This window comes from Henckelia pumila, chromosome 4, assembly GCF_033568475.1.
Source record: "Henckelia pumila isolate YLH828 chromosome 4, ASM3356847v2, whole genome shotgun sequence".
NCBI classification, from domain to species: domain Eukaryota; kingdom Viridiplantae; phylum Streptophyta; class Magnoliopsida; order Lamiales; family Gesneriaceae; genus Henckelia; species Henckelia pumila.
Genome location: NC_133123.1, coordinates 103,340,591 through 103,356,614, shown reverse-complemented (window position 1 = coordinate 103,356,614; position 16,024 = coordinate 103,340,591). Strand labels below are relative to the sequence as shown.

General features: G+C 37.1%; 1 protein-coding gene across 1 annotated transcript; it reads right to left on the bottom strand.

Annotated features, from left to right (window-relative positions):
• Positions 1–2,712: 2,712 nt before the first annotated feature.
• On the bottom strand, positions 2,713–3,809 carry LOC140861473 (uncharacterized). The gene is made up of 2 exons (XM_073264497.1): positions 3,358–3,809; positions 2,713–3,223 (listed from the first exon to the last, which is right to left on the bottom strand). Exons 1-2 carry the CDS (start codon positions 3,807–3,809, stop codon positions 2,713–2,715), a joined length of 963 nt encoding a protein of 320 aa, XP_073120598.1.
• Between the last annotated feature and the right edge of the window lie 12,215 nt (positions 3,810–16,024).

Below are 16,024 nucleotides of genomic sequence, written 5' to 3'. Positions count from 1 at the left end.
TGTGGCTTTGGCAACTTTTCATCATTCAATAAAAAATTTGCCTAAATCATTTCTAAACTTATAGAAGTCTAACTCGATTTCAAGTATAAATCACCAAAGTTAAGAATCGAATCATCCAATTCACTCACAAAATCACAGAGCTTCTCTAATCACTAAGGTTTCAAAACAATCAAGTCATAGTGCATAATTTTGTGAGAACTCAAGAAAAATTTAACCAACACCAGATTCTATTTTCTTCCTCATTCATCATCATAGGCCATTTTTATTTTTGTTTTCTAACTTTTCAAAAAAATATTTCCTCTAATTCAAACACAAAACACAAACACCATAACTAAAGAAGAACAAAAGAAATGAAACAGAAAGAAAAACACAAGCATTGCAGAAATATCATATCAATTGCACATCAACATCAAAACATACCAAAAATGAGTCAACCCCCCAAACTTACTACAGTCATTGTCCCCAATGATTTAATCAAAAAATAGCACAAGAGGCTCATACCTTCGACACCAAGCATCAGGAATCGGCATCATCATCGTCTCCATGGAAAGAAGTCGTATCTACAGTATCCTCAGGCGACCATTGTGGAGGAGGTGGATAAGGCACAACCGTAGGAGGATAATTTTGAGCGAGAGCTGCAGTTAAGACATGCATATATTCCATATGAACTCACATCATATTCCACTTCTTCTTAATCTGAGCAAGCATAACCTTAGATTCATCAGGTACAGAATGCTCGGCGGCGGGATGCAACGGCAGTGAAATAGGACCTTCCAAATGAGGAGCTGGCTCAAAATGTGGTGCCGGCTCAGAGGACTGTGGTGGTTCAGAGGACTGTTCAGCAGTACTTGTCGCCTTCTTGTTCTTATCTCATCTCAATGCGGCGACAATTTTTATAAGACCTCGTATGGGAAGAAGCTCCTCCATATCATCCCAAAAAACACCGGCTAGCTCGCAAAGGGCCGTAATCAAATATGTGTGGGGCATACTGATGGTAGATGATCCCCTGACAACAGCAATTATAGAATCCTTAATTACCCTACCGACATCAACAGATTTCCCCGTCACTATGCAATAAACAAGACTAGCTCTAGAATTAGTCACATCTGATGTATGCCCAGATGGAAACATCCTAGCAGCCACAAACTCATGCCAGTTATTTGGTTGCCGTCGAAGAAATATGGATAAAAATGTCACTGGTTCTTCCTTCGAATTTTTCTTCCATTCCGCACCATCATTACATAATGTCTGAAGCACAACATCCTATGGAAAGGGACCTCTCTTGAATGCTTGGTATTCATTATCTTCAATGTCTGACAGGCCAAAGAGAGTATTAATCATGCTTCTATCAAAGGCCACCAATTTTCCTCAAACTCTAACTTTAAGATTCACATCTTTGATCATTAAATTCCCATAAAACTCATGAACCAAAGATATAACAGCATCTGGCGGACGTCTGACAAATGACTCCCAACCTCTTCTTTGAGCTTCAATTAATGCCGGAGCATCATACTCTCTCATGTCCATTCCCCTTTCTTTTTTAATTCCTTTTTCCATCATATCAATGTAATATTCAGCTGCTGTGGCATTCCAAAAATGGCTTTGATCATACGAGGCATCAGGCGTTGATGAAGAAATTGCTCCTTTCCCTTTGGTTTCGGCGGCATTGTGAGTCAATAATTCAACATCAATCAATTGCCGTAATCAAATTATCACGATCTCAACCACAAGTCACATCAACATTCAAACACAAGTTATCCCAGACAATTCAACAAACAGTTGGTATGCGTTATTTCAATGATATCCAAACTCTATAGCATCAAACGTTCTCAAAATCACAAATCAAAGAACCTAACTGCCTCAAGACACAATTTGAACACGGCTCATATTGAGGAGAAAAAGTTTATCTTTTTACCATCAAGAAAAAAAAATTTCACACGATCCCCTGTTTTTGTTTGTTTGAGCGTGAATGAGAGAGAAACAAAATCTGAGAGGCTCGGCCCTTGTGATGAAGTGTAAATCCCAAAGATGTCTTTATTTTGTTGATTGGAGGATTTACAAAGGTGACATCATGTGTCAGAGTGAGACAGACTGTGGTGAAGAAGATCCTTTCTCGTGAATGCCCAATTTAATATCTGATTGCGCTCTTCAATAGTGCTGCATAATATGAGTTAGCGCAGTTCAAAAACGCTAAAGCGCATGAAATGGAGTTCTTCAAAAGCACTATTGCGCAAGATTTGGCATGGTTCGGAAGCGCTATCGCGCATGATGTTGCGCCCTTCATGAGCGTTATCGCACATGATTGAGGCACACTTTTGAATCAGTTAAGCGGCAAAGGGGGTGTGGGCGCGGAATAGGTCAGGAGCTAGCGCGCATGACTTTCGCACTTAATATCACAGACTAGAGCGGGCGCGCTCCAAGGATTGCGCGGGCGCGCATGTGTTTTAGACAAAACTTCTCAAATCCTGAAGAAATTCGAAAATTTATAATATTAGGTCTCAAAAATTCCCAATAATGCACTCAAAAATTGTTTATTAACTGATTAAAAAAATAGATGAAAAATTCAAGCATAAATTAGATAAAATAAAAATAAAAATAAAAATGAAATAACACAAAAAAATTTATGTTGCCTCCCAAAAAGCGCTTGGTTTAGAGTCGTCAACTCGACTTTTACCGGTCTTAGGCGGTTGTCGCTTTGGTTGGGATCTTCCCCTACTTTTTCACACGCCAAATATATTCCATAAACCGCTTTTTAAATTTTGCCTTCTTTTTCGTGTTTTTCTTCTTTGGTAAACTTGGCTTTTTCCCCTTTTGCGATTCAACCTCAATAACTGCTTTTTGACAGCCCTGCAACTTCACTACCTGTTCAATCATGTATAAGTCCTCACTGGATGGGTTAGGTGTCTTCATGAATATGTTAAAAACCACTCTTTTTCCTTCCACACCCATCGACAATTCACCCCTCTTCACCTCAATCTTGACATCAACAGTGGCCAAAAACGGTCTCCCAAAAATCAATGGCGTGGCATGATCTTCTTCCATATCCAGGATCACAAAATCAGCTTGAAATATGAATTTATCCACCTTGATGAGTACATCTTCTACGACACCACGTGGATATTTGATACTTCTATCCGCCAACTGTAGTGTGATCGATGTCGATTTCATCTCTCCTAGATCCAAGGCCTTGTAAACAGAAAATGACATAAAATTAATATTGGCCCTTAAATCACATAAAACAGTAGTAATATGAGATCCAACAATAGAACAAGGAATAGTAAAACTCCCTGGATCCTTAAGCTTTTGTGGCATCTTCTTTTGAAGCACGACACTACACTCTTTAATTAAGTTCACCACCTCTTATCTTGTAAACTTTTTTTCTTGGACATCACCTCTTTAATAATCCTTGAATAATTCGGCATTTGCTCCAGAGCATCAAAAAAAGGGATGTTGATATGTATCTTCTTAAAAATCTTCAAGAATTTTGAGAACTTCTCGTCCAGTGTCTTTTTCTTGAACCTCTGGGGATATGGAAGTGGAGGCTTGTACATCGGTTTCTGCTCAGGTTCAATCTCCTTCTCCTCGACTTTCTTCTCTTCAACTACAACTTTTTCAGTCCTATCAGATTTCTTGCTCTCACGGTTGCCTTCTTCATTACCTACTTGTTTACCACTCTTTAAAGAGATAGAATTGCATTGATCTTTTGGATTTACCTCCATATTGCTCAGAAACTGGCCTTTGTTGTTATCTTTCAAGGCATTCGACAGCTGTCCAATATTAGTCTCCACAGATTGCATCACAGCCCCCATATTGGCCACATGAGTCTCCAAGCTATCAAGGCTAGACTAAGTCCTCGTCATCCTTTTTCTTGATTCCTGCACAAAAGTATTAAAAACATCCTCCAAAGAGGGCTTACCTTCACCCTTATTTGTATTGAACCCCGGAGGAGGATTCAACACATTTTTATTGTTAGCATAAGAAATATTTTCATGATTTTGCAAACTTGGGTGATAAGTATTGGGAACATGATTACTTCTATAGCCTCCATAACCTCTGTAGGCATTAGGATTGATATAATTTACTTCATGTGGGGGATGAGTCCTTCAATAACGACTGAAACACCCGCTGAATCTGCTATATTCACCGTATTCAAAGCCGCTACTTGTGTTGTCAGATCAGATAATTGAGCAGTGATGGAAGTAATAGGATTAACGCTATACACTCCAACAGGCTTCTTGACTCTCATACGCTTAGATGGCCATTGAAAACTGTTGATGGTCATTTGCTCTAGTATATCATAGGCCTGAATGGGGTCCTTAGAAAATATTGTTCCTCCAACTGCAGAATCTACTGATATCCTTTTAGGCGTGTTCAAACCATTGTAAAACCACTCGATCTTCTCCCAATCTACAAAATTATGGTTAGGACAACTTCTTAATAAATCCTTATACCTTTCCCATGCCTCACACAATTGTTCTGAATCAAGCTGTCTGAAGGTACTGATCTCGATCTTCAATGGGTGGATTTGGTAGGTGGAAAGTACTTCGCAAGAAATTTGACTTCTATTTCCTCCAATGTATTAATTATTCCCAACGGCAGTGATTGTAACAAACTCCTCGCCTAGTCCTTGAGAGAGAAAGGAAACAACCGTAAACGTATAATATCCTCAAAACACCGTTCATTTTTACCATATCAGTAATTTCCAAGAAAGTGTGCAGGTGTAGATGAGGATCAGCTGTGGCGCTCCCATTTAACTGGTTCTACTGAACCATGTTGATCAACGACGGATTCAACTCGAAGTTGTTGGCATTTATGGTTCCTCGAGCGATTCCAGAGTAGTGAGCCTGGATCTTCGGCAGGAAGTGATCTTTGATAGGCACCAAGGGAGCTTGATTTACATTCTATTCAGTCATGTTGTTAACTTCTTCTCTTCTTGCTCTTCTCAAAGAACGTGCAGTTCGTTCGATCTCCAGATCAAAAAGTAGAGAATTCACACCTTGAGATTTTCTCATAAACTGCAATTAAAAACAAAAAGAATCAATCAGTAACTTAAAATAAAATAAAGAAAAGCTCTTAATTAAAATCTAGACTAATTGATAACAATACTAAAATAAAATAAAAAATTTACTCCCCGGCAACAGCACAAAAAACTTGTTGCGAAATTTACGCTCGCAAGCGCACGATTGTCAAGTTTTAGTAAAGAATAAGTAAAATGTCGATCCCACGAGGAGTAATATGAAAATATTTAGTGCTTGTAATTAGAATAGTCTAAACTTTATCTAGAAAATCAATATTTGAAAGGTTTGCAGAAAAATAAAATAAGAAATGAATTTTTATAGCACGAACACAATGTTCAGAGATTATCAATCAGAGGAAAAATAGTCTAGAAGTTTAGATTTTACCTGGTTTCGACAACAATCACTCCTAATTAATTTATTTTCATGAATTTCATTCAATTAATAGCCAAAAATACTTAAGTGTATTATTTCCTTCTCCCGTGTGCCAAATAATATGTATCAACTAAGATTCAATATCCCTATTAAAAATCTAGTCTTAGTTATATGTGTAAAACAATGTTCTTCCTAAGGCTTCATTAACGTTATATACTCTCCCAAGCTATATAAACAATTAACGGTGGGTTTTCTATTAGTCCTATTCAAAATTCTCTCTCCCGAGTGTCGGATTCTAAATAAATATAACAAATAAATTATTGATCAAGAAATTGAGAAGACAATCAATACTAGAAAAACAATTAATTTAAGGGAATTCAATTCAATAAAATTAAGATCTCTTAAAAGAGTCTACACCATGTTCCATCCAACCCCTAGACTAACAAATTTAGTTCATAATAAAATTCAAATAAAACCAAATCATGTTCAGAAAATTATACATCAATTTAGAATTTAATAAACATAAAGGAGAGAAAACAAAGCCGAATATGCGATGTCGTGTCCGATCAACCCAACCTTCAAACTCTGTTCCTCACGTTAAGTGCAGATTTTCCTTCAAATTTTCACGATCAAATTCTCTCCAAATTATGTCTGAGTTGTGCGGCGGCTTCCTCAATTCTCACGTTCAATCCCTTTTATACGTTGCAAGCAAATCCCAATAAGCAGCCCAAGAACTCTAAATTTCGTTCCCGAAATAATTAAAAACTCTGAAATCTCGACGGGGCAGGCGCTCAATCTATCACAGGCGGGCGCGCAAGAGGTTCGCATTTTATTTTCCAAGCTATCACATGAATCAGCGCTACTTCGCTTAATCACGCGCTGCTGCGCTTCTTTCTCTTCCTTAGCGCTCCAAAATAGCGCTATAGAGCTTTCTCAAGACTACAACGCTTCATTTTTCTTCCTTTCTTTGCTGCTTCTTTCTTTTACTATCTTTTATCTTCTTCAATCTTCTTTTTCTCCTTTTTTCCTCACCAATTTATTAATTTCCTACATGCACACAAACAACAAAAACAACGCATAAATCTGCTCGAAACAAAGCAATTAATAATTAAAATCATAAAAAAATTAAGTGCATAAAATGCACTTATCATTCACCAACAAAGTCATCAATGAAGGCATCGATATCATCGTTACCTGCACCATTCAAGTATAGTGAGTCTAAAGACTCAGCAAGAAACTGCATATAAAACTTTTCATAAACAGCTTGAGATTTAAATTTATGACATAACATTAACATGTAGTGAAAACTTGATATCTTAGGTAATGAAGTGCATGTATTTGTGGCAACCGTTGTTTGAGCATGAAGTTTGGGAAGGAACGTTCGAAGCTCAACCCGAAAATCCAATACCCTGCATTGAGCACGTGTTTTGGTAAGGCACTTCCGGAGCTCATCCCAAAAATCCGAAATCCTGCATTCTTTAGCACATATTTCTTTAAGGCACTTCCGCAGCTCAACCCGAAAATCCAAAACCCTGCATTATCCGTCTCGTTTTGCCACAACAAATTCACATACAACATCAAAATAATTTCGTGCATCCTTCATGTCATCATACTTATCATACGTTCCATACTTCATCATTTCATGCTCTTAAACTTTGTGATAAACATCATGCATAAAATACTTCAAAACATTACATGATAAAATAGCTTTCATGGGGAAAAATCACATAAACATGCAATACTTAGAATAATCGATCCACGTGAGTCGTTTTTTCATCCCAAACATTCAAATTTGAAACTTTTGCGATAGAACATCTTAAAAACACTTAAAATAACTTTAAAAGTAAAAAAAAATTAATTTTGGACTGAACACACAAAAACTTAAAATTTGAGACAGAGCCCTACTCGCTCGAGCATAGGAACTTGCCGCTCGAGCAATCTGCGCGTTAACGCTCACTCTCGCGCGGCAACAAATTGCGCTCGAGCGAGAGGCTCTCTGCCGGGATTCCTAGGAAGCGACGCACAGATGCCCATACACCATTCCTTTCTTTTTTTTTTCCTGATCTAAACAACTCTCTTTTACCATCAAATATTTACACTTGAAAATAAATCATTTTTGGACAGGAAAACTTCAAAACTTGAAAACTAAGATTTGTCCCAACAACTACCATCATCAATAATTCTGCAACTACGCTTCAAAATCCATAACAACTTCAATACATTAACATCAAAGACATCAGGAACACCTCATACTTCACGTTTAAACATCATACTCATGAAATTTTACAAGAAACTTGCATGGATCATCAAAAAACCATCTAGGTTTATACCTTTAAATTGGATATAGTCTTGAATGGGTTTCAAAACAGTAAAAACTTGCACTTTCCTGATATGTTTGATTGGAATTAACCTGGACGGTAAGATGATCTAGCCTTGATACGGATGAACCCTAGCCTTGGATACAACGTTTAAACGAGAGAAATTGGATAGATTCAAAGAGTTCTAATGAGAGAGAGATTTTTGAACGCTTGTTTTGTTTTGTGACTAATGGGCTCCTAACACGACCCATTAGTTTCAATTAAAAGTCTGTAAAATATTTAAATCTCCCAATAAATAAAACACAATGCACCAACTTAAACTTATTTAAATAAAATATTTTCCTTAACTCGCTCGAAGGCTAGACTCCTCTCTACGACTCAAAATTAAATATCAACCTGAAAACTTTAAAATCACAGCATATCACATAAAATATCAGGCATTAAATCATATAATTAAATTAATTTAGCGTGAATACACTAGTGAAATTTTTTGACCTTACAACACTACCAAACAGCTCAAGATAGCATGCTCTTACATCCTGCTCAGTTTCCCAAGTAGCTTCCTCAACCAATTGGTTGCACCATAGGACTTTCATCTTTGGGATCTCTTTGTTCCTTAATGTAGTAACCCGTATCCAGAATTGATGATTAATGGATAATTAATCAAGTAATCATATTTAGATTAAGTAAAAAAATATTAAGGGAACTTCAGATGAGTTCAAGGTCATCAGAGATGGACTCAGAATGATCAGAAATGGCCCGAAGGGTGACCATCTTCACTAGTAGAATTTCTGCATTTTACTTCGCTAGTTTTTACTTCGGCAATCATTATTACCGAATTAATACATAGTTAATTTCTTTGGTTATAAAATTAAAGAAGTAAAATGCACTTTAGACTTCATCAATTAAAAAAAACGGGCTTCACTTAAATTTTAAGTGAGTTTTTACTTCGTCAAAACAAATTTGATGAAGTAAAAAGATGAAAATAAATTTTTAATTTGTATTTGGTGAAGTAATAGAATGATATGTTTAGAATCTCATAATTATTCACGTCTTTTTCTGCTTCTTCTTTATTTTTGTTACTTTGCACTCTCCTTTAGGGTTGTTTTTTGAAGTTAGAAGTGCAACCCCTTTTCCCGTCACTCTCGTTCTAGCACAAATCTGCCACCATCGCCACTCCTACACCGGTGTAAATAGCACAACGACCACCATATTGATACCTCAGTGCCTCAAGACCTTGGTTATGGCCAGGATCGAGTTTTGGATCTCAAGAATAGTGTGCGCCGAGCTGGCCTTGGCCGTGGCCGCCGCGACGTCTCCGCCTCAGATTTCCGCCGCTTGCTCTGCTGTGGAGTCCTTTCTCGGGAGGCACAGCCCCAACCAACAGAGATGGTTTTTCTCCATCACTTTCCCGACTCTAATTTGCAAGCTCTTCGATTCGATGACTCGTCGCCTCCTTCAGCTCCGAGGCAACACTTTACTAACGGATGGATCGATATTGTTGCTTTGGAAAATGATTCGGATCTTGAAGGTGAGATTATGTTTGCAAAGATTGATTTGATGTTAAGTCAAGGGTTTGTGTTTGTTTGCTATGTTGCAAGTTTCCTGGGAGAGAATTAGATGCGTTATGTGTACCTTTTTTGGGGGGGTTGTGTAGATTTTGCAGTACTTGTTTTTTTTTTTACTTTTCTTGGGTACTGGTTTTTAGCACTTTCTTGTTCTTATTAATGGAGATCTGCAGCTGTTATATATACTTTAATGTTTTGGGCACTTTATTTTTCATTTGCACCTATCTTTCCAGTCAAAAAGAGAAGAAAGTTATTGTCACAAATACTTGTTTTCTATTTTCTTTAACAGAATAGGGAGGTGGGGTTTTTGATAAATTTCATTTTGTTTTATGGGATTTGGTGTGATAAGTTCGAAGTAGAAGTAGTGGTAATTGAAGGACCAAATATGGCTACTGTGAAGAGCTTGGTGAAGAAGCTTGAAGTTTTTGTTCTAGTCTTAGGACAGAAGCAGCTCTCCCCATTACTCCAATGGTTAGCTCATTGTAGCTACTTCAATTTATTGTACATGAAATATTGTTTGATTTATGTATTCTTAGTAGTGTTGTGTGGAATTTGGGTAGCCTTTGTTTGAAAAGTGGGACAGAGGAATTTGTGGAGCAATGCATATTTCAAGTTTCGGGTTTGATGTGAGGTATTTGTGCGGCAGAATTGCTGATTATGGTGTTATTTCTAATTTGGTGATTCTTAGATAAATTATTGCTTTTTAAGGCGGATCGAAAATTTTAATTTGCTTTATGAATGGTGGTATTGGAGCTGGTGTCTTTGAAGTCTGGAGAAAGCTTTATCTTAATCAATTTTTTATTTTTTTTTATTAGACATGGCATAAAAATATTATGCATAACTATCACCATATTGTAGTTTTGGTATGCACCTCCTGAGTATCGGGCTGGACTGAAATGTTGGTTTAAGCAAAACATAGCTTTTATTTGATTGATCTCTTCTAAATTTGTTTTTCAATGGGTATTTGTTGCATTCAGTAATGTACCATGTACTTTGTTTGTCACTATCGATACGAGGTTGAGAGATGTCGGTGTTATTTAAGTTGGTTTGTTTTAAATTATACTTCACGTAATATTTGCAAATTTGCGTTTAGGGAGGTGGACCGTAGAGCACCGCTTCAGGGCTCGGAGGCGGAGTCCGTAGGACAAACTACCCATGAGGTCAAAGATATAATTATCTTCCTTCAAAATCCCTAGATCTGATTTTTTAAATTCATTTAAAATTTTAATAAACTTGGAATGTGCTTATCGAGTTGAAAAACAAATTACAACATTGGAAGAAAGAATAGTTCATTTCTTGCAACGAGCCTATTTGATTTGTAAATGGGTTATGCCATATATAGATTCCTCAGGTTTGATGAGACCAGGATAGACACGGCCCAAATATTTCACAAGGGCGTGTATGGAGTAGATTTTGTGGGCTTTCCTAAATTTTCTAGGCTTGATTCAATACCAATAATTACCGGTGGGGAATTCATTAGTAAGCTTTTTGCAAGACTACCACAAGGTAATTTTTTTTTTTTTTGACAAGTACCACATAGTAATATTTAATAATGCATTAAAATTTCTTTACTGGAAATTAAATTATATCATGCACACTTTGCACAGTGGATTTAGATCTTCTCTTTAGGATCTGAAGTTCACCCTTAATGTGAATTATTTGCAGATAACTGATGTTGTTGTTGCTTCTTGCATCTTAACGCGACCCTCGTCGTTCCTAAATTGGACAAAAAGTCTTTCTGGGAGGAATATAGGTAAAATATTTTACCAAAAAATTTATATGTTACAGTGACTTTTGGTGTCTAGTTATTCCCTTGTTTCACCTACTGAATTTTCCATGTTCTTGTTTTCTCTTGGATTCTTCTATCAAATTCTTCTTCTCCGAATTGTGAGATACATGGAAGCACAATGCATTCCCTGGATGCCAAAAGCAGTATTTCTGTATATTATGTACTCAGCTATAACATATTCTATATTATCGTCTCTCTTTTTGTCACTGCTGCATGCTTCAAACTATAATTTTTGCTTCAGGGTTTTAGAGGATTATATGTTGGTTTCTACCCTGCTGTTCTTGGATCTACTGTTTCTTGGGCTTTATATTTCTACTGGTAAGCATCGATATCAGAGTTGTATCCTACTAAATATTGCTTAACCATGCTTTCAAAACTCTCAGTTTAAAAATAGCCAAATGTTTGGACCATAATTTGATTGCCTTATATTATATTCTCAACTACAGCAAGGCCAAGCAACAATATTTGAGAATCCGGGATGTGCTCAGCCCAGGTCTTCATCTGGCATCAGCTGCTGAGGTAGGAATGATAACATGAAAGATCTTGCTTACAAGTAAGTCCAGAGCATTATTATTAAAGAATTTATGCTAGTATATAAATGTTTCAAATCTTTGCATTCTAAGTTTGTTGAAAGTATTAGTTATTGATAAAGGATATATGTCTCTAGACTGATTCAGGCTTGGAGGCATTGGCGTGAGGGAACAACTGCAAATATGATAGATCCTATGTTGAAGAATGGATTAATGTATAGTTTTTTTCCCTAGTGTTTATAGAGTTAGAATTTGATTATTTTTTATAGATTCACTTTTAGTTTTGTGGAAATACTTGTGGTTACATGCATATTTTTGAGTTAATTTGGTGGATATACTTGTGAATTTATGGATGTTCGTTGTTTTGAGATGAATAATTTATGAACCTTATTAGTCTATTTTATGTTTCAAAAATATATTTATATTGTGTAATTATTGTATCTAAATTTTAATGTAGTGGAACGACAATTTCACTAATCGACAAAGCAAAATAATGTCTTTTACTTCGTCAATTAATTAAATGGCCGAAGTAAAAGATATGCTTATACTTCGCAATGATAGTAATTGACGAAGTAGAAGAAATTCTTTTACTTCAGCAATTTCACTAATTGACGAAGTAAAAGACATTGAAATTGCTGAAGTAAAATAATTTCTTCTACTTCGTCAATTACTATCATTGCCAAAGTATTAACATATCTTTTAATTTGGCAATTTAATTAATCGACAATGTACAAGCATATGTTTTACTTCGAGAATTTATGAAATTAACGAAGTAAAATACTTTCTTTTACTTCGCTAATTAATGAAATTGCCGAAGTAAAAGATATGTTTTTACTTCGGCATCGGCCCAATCCTAAACCGGTTTTGGATCCATGAACCGAACAAAGACTTCGGTAATTTCAGGGCTACGACTTTGGTTATAACGCGAAGTAAAACAGTACCTATTACTTCACGTGACACTACTTCGGTAATTATCTATCTACGACTTCAGTTAATAACCGAAGTCTTTTGCGACTTTTCTACTAGTGAAGAAAAAAAGAAACGTTTCGAGAATGGACGCAACGTTTGGGTCAGCTGATGTCATCTGTGATGTCAGCAAGATGACTTAATTGCTTACGAACTGATGGGACATCGAACGCAACAAAGTGAGAACGGACTCAACAATTGGGATCGGATGCAACGTTCTGCGTCTATAAATATGGGATCCAAGGCTCACTTCTAGGCGCTCATTCCTCTCTTCTCTCTCTCGTTTCTTAGCATTTATAGTCAAATCTAGGGATTTCTAGGCATCCTATTGGGAATTTGGAATTAGCGGAGCGATCCCGGCGTCATAGAGGTGATGTGCCTAAATTTTGAGGCAATTACCATCAGCGGGCTGATGACGGACGCAAGTATAGATATGGTCTTTTTAAAATATTTAGGAGTATGCAATAGATTATTTAAGGCTTTTAGATTATAGATAATGATGCATGGGTATCTGCATTATAAAACTGATGATAGGCCTGGAATCTAGAGGGGGACTTCTAGGATTGCCTTTAGTAAGGTATGTAAGTACTGACTGAGATTGTCAGCGGGTATGCATGCTTATATGTTTAATTTATATGTCATGGTTTTTCATGTTATTTCATGGATTATTTAAGAGTCATGTGCATATCATATTGTGCTTGTACATCTTTTTAGATGAGCCAGTGTTAGGACCTCTCAGACCTGTTGGATGGGTGATGTCGAGGGCCCTGCTGACCAACGTGTCTAGCTGGCACTGACATCTGAGGACACGGTCCACGTCCGGTTAGGAGTGAGTGGAAGTACCCAGTGTTTTGATTCCCCGTTCGGTACTATTCATATCCTAGGCACCAGTCTGAGCAATTTGGATACAGTTATCCCAGATATAATTACCTGATCATTTCATCCTGCATGCATCATGTCTGTATGTTTACCCATACTAGCGTATTGGTATTTATAGCTCACTTTAGTGTTTTTTGTTTTCTGGACACCTCATTCGACTGGGCAGGTGCAGGTAGTGCGCCCAGTATATTGGAGAGGCCACCGACCAGTGAAGGCAACAGGATTAGCTGTAGGTATTATTTAATTCAATTGGGTTGTATATCGAATTTGTTTAGTCGGTTGTATTCTGCCGACCAACATTTATTTAAGTCTTCCACAGCGAATCATTTGATTTATTTTAATTGCATGCTTAATTATGCTCTAAACTCTGATTAGTAGTGGATCCGGGTTGGGTCGCTAAATTTATTGGTATCAGAGTTCATGAAAAGAGACTTGGGATATAGTATTGAGACTTTGGGTTATCCTTGTAGGATTGATGAGACTTTATATGAGATGATGATGAGGTTATTAGGTTGCCTGAAGACTATCATCATCGGCATGATTTTTAAAGATTTGGCTTTTGATATTCTATCAAGTTCGGACAAGAGCGAAGAATCATGTTCGAGTTTTCAAGATTTCTACTCATATGGATCCTAGATTTGGATCGAGTACCAGATGGTGGAGGCAGTGGAAGAGGATTGGTTGGGACACATTTTATGCTTGCTTTTATGTCGTCCGATCATGATTGCACACCTCTGAAGATTCTCCACTCGTAGTTGGAGTGATTGTCATTAAGATCTTGCGTTTAACAAATCATTTCGGATGTATTCGTGCAGATCTTTAAGAGATTTGGGGATATTGAGGAAATATACTCTACTAGCATGCTTATTTCGATGCTTTTAAAATAAAGTAGACACCTCAGGATCAAGAAAAGCGAAATAGATACCGCAGAAGTTTCAGTAGTCTCGGTCGTAAGAAATTTCAAATGTAAGTAATGAATCATCATACTCTAGTTGTATCATTTCAATATATTGGTTGTGCATTTTCATTGTATTTTTGGATACTGAATTTGTATTACATGGGATTGTAATAAAAAAATTGTACATAACTTGAAACAGTGATACATGTATTATTTTTTAGATTTATCCAGCAAATATGGATCAGTATTCTACTTTGGTGATTTTGCTAAGGTTTAGCATGATTCTAGTTGATTAGTGTTCAACTATTTTAAATCATGGGTTTTGAGTGATCCAATGATAACTACATGACATGTGGTTAGTCTAGGTGTTTTCCTAGGATGACCTAGTTAGTCAGTGGACTAAGTTGTTCCAGCGATGAGGTGATTCATCAGTAGGCATGGGTTTTGTTCTAAGTTGTTTTCCTTAGGACTGTGGGATATCCTGAACTCTTTAGGTTGAGACCTTGTGATGAAGGGTTTTCATCAGGGCTCCAGGTCGAGTAATATCAAGAGTTGTGAGATATTACCAGGAGTAGACGTGAGGAGGCGCGACCCTATGTCGTTGTACCTGGAAGCCTTTGCGCTTCAAGAGGTGGAGGTGGGAAGCCTACTCAGTCTAGGGATTGGTACCAGTCACAACGGGGTATGACCTTGGTGTGGATAGATACTGGGTTTGGTATCAGTGGTTTAGTTATCGTCTGTCTTTTGTCAGAGATATTGGTTTGGATTTTCTGTTGTCAGAAACAGTCTTGGAAGGATTTCCTTGACGAGTGAATGACCTGAGCAGGTAGGTTTTAACCTAGGAGATATTACTAGACAGATGGATCTAGTAGGTAGTTGGATTTCTACCAGTGATTGCGCAGAGTGTCGTCTGATGTCTTTCTAGACTAAGAATAGGGTTTTTCCTTGTGAAGGAAATGATCTAGGCTAATAGATTGAGGAAATTTTTTGGGTATAGTACGCCTTGGTATTCGCTTTGAGTAAACAAGGTAGCGGTTACTAGTTCTGGAATGGCGCAAGATGAGTGCCAGTGACTACTCTTAGCTATTGCCTGATGCTGTCAGGGATAGATGTGTTGAACCAGCGTGATTCTTGCATTTGGGAATAGTAGACTTGTGACAATTGGGTCAAGGTTATTGGTCGAGCCATGTATGTTTTGAGTATCAGTGGTAGTCTGATTTGATTATCACTGATAGGCCTAGTGAAATCCGTAGTAGATCGACGTGGTCGACGAGTAAGTCCAATCAGTGGTGGTAGCATGAAGCGAATTGAGGAAGTACTTGGGACAGTACTATGAGTTGTTGTGCTTAGGAGATGGGTACTTGGTACAGTCTCAGAGCAGTTGGTGAATTGGGTATAATTGAAATCTCTAGGATTTCCAGAGACGGATCTTTTGGGATTGCTGCTAATCAAGGACGATTGAAAAATTGACTCGTGTAGTCAAGTTTCGGTGATAACTTGGTTATCAGCTGTAGTAAGAGCAAACAAGGGAATTGGTAGTTCCCCAATTTAGTGTTTTCTTGTTAAGAAGAAACCAAAATTGATCCAAGAAATTGCTTAGTATTAGCAAGGTTGAGTAAGGAAGGGATCAAGTGTTTGCTCCATGTTAGTGGTGGACAATAAGTTTCAAGGACTGTCAACCGAACA

Bases quoted from the DNA above. Each gene is read 5' to 3' on its own strand.
- LOC140861473 (XM_073264497.1), bottom strand. From the start codon at position 3,809: ATGGGGGCTGTGATGCAATCTGTGGAGACTAATATTGGACAGCTGTCG. The intron at 3,224-3,357 runs GTGGTGAACTTA...ATGTGATTTAAG, and splicing joins AAAAGTTTACAAGATAAGAG to GGCCAATATTAATTTTATGT.